Genomic DNA, 4,331 nt, shown 5'->3' with positions numbered 1-4,331 from the left:
TCTATCAAGTTCTAGATGAGATAGTAAGGAAGATACTATTGCACTGGGTTATTTTAATGAACTCCCTTGGAAATCATAACCCAGTTTCCTGCTTCTATAATTATGGTTTTACTGGTATGAGAATGTTGAGCCCAAAAGAGGGGGTTGTGAATTATCATTTATCATTTATTAATATTATTTGAACTTGACTTTATGTGACTAGAGATTGTTTGAACCCAGAATGTCACCCTGACCTCAGTGACTCTCTAGGAATGCCAGAGATGGCTATAAGGAATTTGGGGTTCTCCTGGATCTACCCAAAACATTTTAGTTCCTCTCACCCAGACCTTGTTTTGGGTCTATCCAAGCTTGTAGTTTGGGTTCCCTTTGTATTTTGGCTTCACCCAAATTTTATTGAATGTTTACATTTACTGATATCAATCTCAATCTACCTTGATTTCAAGTTGCCCTCTTGGCAAAATTGCTTAACTGCATAACTGTGGTTTGTGTTCGGGTACCCTTGTCTAAATCCTGTGTAAGATAAATCTTCCAGAGCTTAGAGGAGAGGGTGCCACACCTCCTTTTTGGCTTACTCTCCTCTACCAAATGACCTAATAAATTTCTTTATAAAACTATTTTGAATTTGGGGGTTTGTTCTCTGGAACAATAACTCCCATGTCCAGATCTAAAGGATGAGCTTTCAGATTCTAAGAAGATAATATATGTAATAATCTTTCCAAAATGAAGTTACATCAGCTAGAAACTTATAATTTGAAATAACATGTAGTCTAGATAGAATTAGGCCAATTGACTCCAAGAATAAGTTTAAAGCCTTAAATATCTATACACAAATGCACAAAGTATAGGTAACAAGCAAAGTGCATGAGAAAACCTAATACAAGGAATCACATTTGATCTATTACTTAGTACAGAGGCATAATGAGATGAGAGTCAAAACTAGAATATCAATACTAGAATAGAATTTTTTATTCAAAGGAACAAAATACAGACAGTTCATGCTTTACGTAAATTTGCATGATGCAAATTCACCATTATGTAAAGAATTCTGAAAGAATCCTGCATTCCAAAAAACCCCCACCTGTTTTAACATTACTATTCGGTATTATGCTTTCCCTTTCTCTCTGCTCCTGCCCCGTGGCTTGGCACTCTGTCATCTCCCACCTTCCCCTAGCAGAAAAAAAACAATAAATAAAAAAAAACAAAAAAAAAACCCTTAAAAAAAAGCTGAGAGCAGCTGGGCGGCCGGCGAGAGCCACCAGAAGCGAGTCCAGGGAGCAAAGGCGGCTGCGGCTATGTGAGCTAAGGCCCAGAGGCTGCCCCCACCCCAGCCATGGCCCTGCCAGGTGGCATCAAGGACAATATCAGAGCTGGATGTAAAAAATGTGACTATCCTGGTCACCTGACTTTTGAATGCCATAATTTTCTCCAAGAAGACCCCAAAAGAGACATAGTTTTAGATGTCAGCAGTACAAGTACTGAAGATAGCAAGGAAGATGCTGAGGAACTCAATAAATTGCAGACTTTACCTGAGAAAAATACAAATGAGGAAGATGAAAAGAAAAAACAAAAAAGAAAAAGCAAAGAGAAATTTAAATTGAAAAAGAAAAAAAAGGTCTTATTCATCTTGTGTGGGGTGTTTGTGACCCCCAAAATGATCAAATCAGAGACTTTTTCTTAAGAAAGGCAAAAAGGAGTTTTATTGCTTTCTCATGAGAAAGGACACACACAGCATTGGCTCAAGATGGCTCCAGCCAGGGTGTGCATCTGAGTGTCTTGTAAAGCAGAATATATAGACCCTATCCACAATTTTCCTACCCTAACCCCCTTCCCCTCAACCCATTGGCTGGGTATATTAGGGGCACAATCTATTTGCGGAATTCTAACTTCTACAGAAGGAAGTTTGAAACAAGTTAGAGAGGAGTGGTCTCTTTGCACAACCAGGACATTCGGTTTAGCCACATGGAACATACGGTCTAGCCACATGGAACAGCCGGTTTAGCCAGAATGTGATGCAAGGCATCTGGGTGCAGTCTCGCAACAGTCATAAGTATGAAAAGTAACTGAGGTCGGTGTTAGTTCATTCCCTGAGGGAATGAACCTATATTATCCTATTTTCACCCTATATTATCCCATTCACTCCCTTATCTTGTTTACATATTTGTGTAAACCAATAAACCAAGAAATCAATTAATCAATAACCTAATCTCCCCCTGTCCTCTTTTCTTATCAATTCTGTGGGAACCAAACTGTTAGCATTCCTCACAATCTAGTTCTACTGAAGAAGATACTTCAAAACAAAAGAAACAGAAATCCCAAAAGAAGGAAAAGAAAAAGGAGGAAAAAAAGCAAAACAAAAAAAGGAAAACATCACAAAAAGGAGAAAAAGAAGCGAAAAAAGGAAAAACATTCTTCATCTTCTGATAGTTCAGACTCTTCTAGTAGTAACTGAGACATCTACTTATTCTGCTGACATTTTATGTTTAAGAGATTTGAACTTGCTTCAGTAATTATGCTTTGTATTAAACTCACACCTTCCATGCAAGCATTCCTACATGTACAAGGCCAACCCCGCTTTTGACCTACCTGGGTTGTGACTATAAGTAATAACGATTGTTATAAGATTTAGGAGTCAATCTTGTTAGGGACATATCTTATTCATTCCCCTTAATATGTTTTTCTTTGCTATTAGCATTGCTTTAGAAATTTATTGTAAAGTGTGATCACAAAAGACAAAGAAAGAACTATCTATACAAGTAGTCTACCTGATTGTCCATGCTATTACCAAATGTCTGTTCACCTTCCCAGGGAGCAAATCTAGGAAGTGAAATACTTCTTTGGAAAGCAGATCCGTCCAGACATTCAACATCTTCCCAAAAAAACCACAGCAAAATCAAGTAGCCTTATATTCCATTATGTAAGTAATAGTATATTGTTTTTTACAGGACCAGGCTTTTTGAATGTTGGACAGGAATAACATTGCCTTATGGGTCTTTTCTTTTTTCTTTAAATAAATGGAATGTGCAGAAAAGTACTAAATGCAAGAGCCTTATTCCAAGTTTTACTCTTATGTGAAAACAGTTTTTAGTAACTGCCTAGTGTGGGTTTTTACCCCTAGTAGTTGTAGTATTTTCTTTTCTCTTTAAAGACCAGTCCATTTTGAGCATTTATTCCTAGCATTGCTGCTCTACTTAAGACTTAAAGGTAATATTCTGTTGATCAGTATTTATAGCAGTAACAGCTGTATTGTTTTGTAAATGTCCACATTGGCATATGTAAAAGTGATACCTCAGATATCAACATCTATATTCTGGGAAACTTCATTAGGGTTGTTTTTTTGTTATCAGATGAAATATAAAAATTTTATGAAACTTGTTTCTTTTAGAGTAGTGCAGGAATTTTTATAAATTTGAAATTATATACTGTATTTTGTCAAATAATTTTTAAATGCTTTTGAAACATTTGACATTAATTCTTGTGCTTTCTTAAGTGGCCAGTTGGGGCAGGAGAAGGAATTTGATTTTTACTTTGTCAGAAACTTTAGCAGATGCATAAAATAGTTTTAATTAAGTTATCGATGAAGAAAGACTGAAGATCTTTACCCTGCCATCTGTATGGAAAATTAAAAGCTACAGAGTGTTAGAAATAATTTGTCTTCATTGGCTATGACCTTATATTTTTCAAATAAAAATTATATGTTTGAGCATTCCCAACCATAAACTAGCAGACTTAGATAACCTGTCCTAGATTTTTTTTCTTTAATAATGGCCAATATTCTTTGTGGTTATGATCAATAAATTAAAGATTTATCTCATTGTATCAGCAAAAAAAAAAATCCTCCAAGTGAAAGCAGAAGACCAGATGCAGAGAGAGACTGCCTCTGCCAGATCTTCTGTTCATCCCCATTCACGTACCCCTAGCCTGCCCCCACCTGTCCCTTGTTCTCTCCTATCTGTATCCATGTCTGGCTCTCACATGTCTCTCTCACCCTCCTCCTCAGTTCTTCCTGTCCATTCAGGCCAGGCCCCCTAGATGTTCCTTCTCCTCTTGTTTCTCTGTCCCTGGTCCCTTTGTGTCCTTGAGCTGGCTCCCTCTCTCCACTTGCACCTTTCCCCTTTCTTGCCTCCCTCCCTTCCTCATGGCAAATTCAGCAAATTTACACTAGGTAAAAAATTCCTTTATGGAGAGGTCTGTGGAATGGTCTGATTAGGTAAAGCAAGAACTGTGTGTAAATAAGGTACAAGTAGGACTGGACCTTAAGAAAAGAGCAAAAACAAAAGACATAGATGTGAGGGACTGTCTGATGTTGGCAGCTGCCAGTCGGGTACTGTGGC

The 4,331-nt window shown here is 37.4% G+C and overlaps 1 protein-coding gene across 1 annotated transcript; it reads left to right on the top strand.

Annotated features, from left to right (window-relative positions):
- Window positions 1–1,308: 1,308 nt before the first annotated feature.
- On the top strand, window positions 1,309–2,449 carry LOC114048323 (protein SREK1IP1-like). The gene is given in 3 exon segments (XM_027869197.1): window positions 1,309–1,612; window positions 2,254–2,337; window positions 2,339–2,449. Coding segments are annotated over 3 exon segments (477 nt in total). The 5' UTR covers window positions 1,309–1,330.
- Window positions 2,450–4,331: the final 1,882 nt, after the last annotated feature.

Source organism: Vombatus ursinus, unplaced genomic scaffold, assembly GCF_900497805.2.
Source record: "Vombatus ursinus unplaced genomic scaffold, bare-nosed wombat genome assembly UNPS02014792.1, whole genome shotgun sequence".
NCBI lineage: Eukaryota > Metazoa > Chordata > Mammalia > Diprotodontia > Vombatidae > Vombatus > Vombatus ursinus.
Note: the sequence above shows the minus strand (reverse complement) of the source record. Positions and strands in the feature narration are given on the sequence as shown.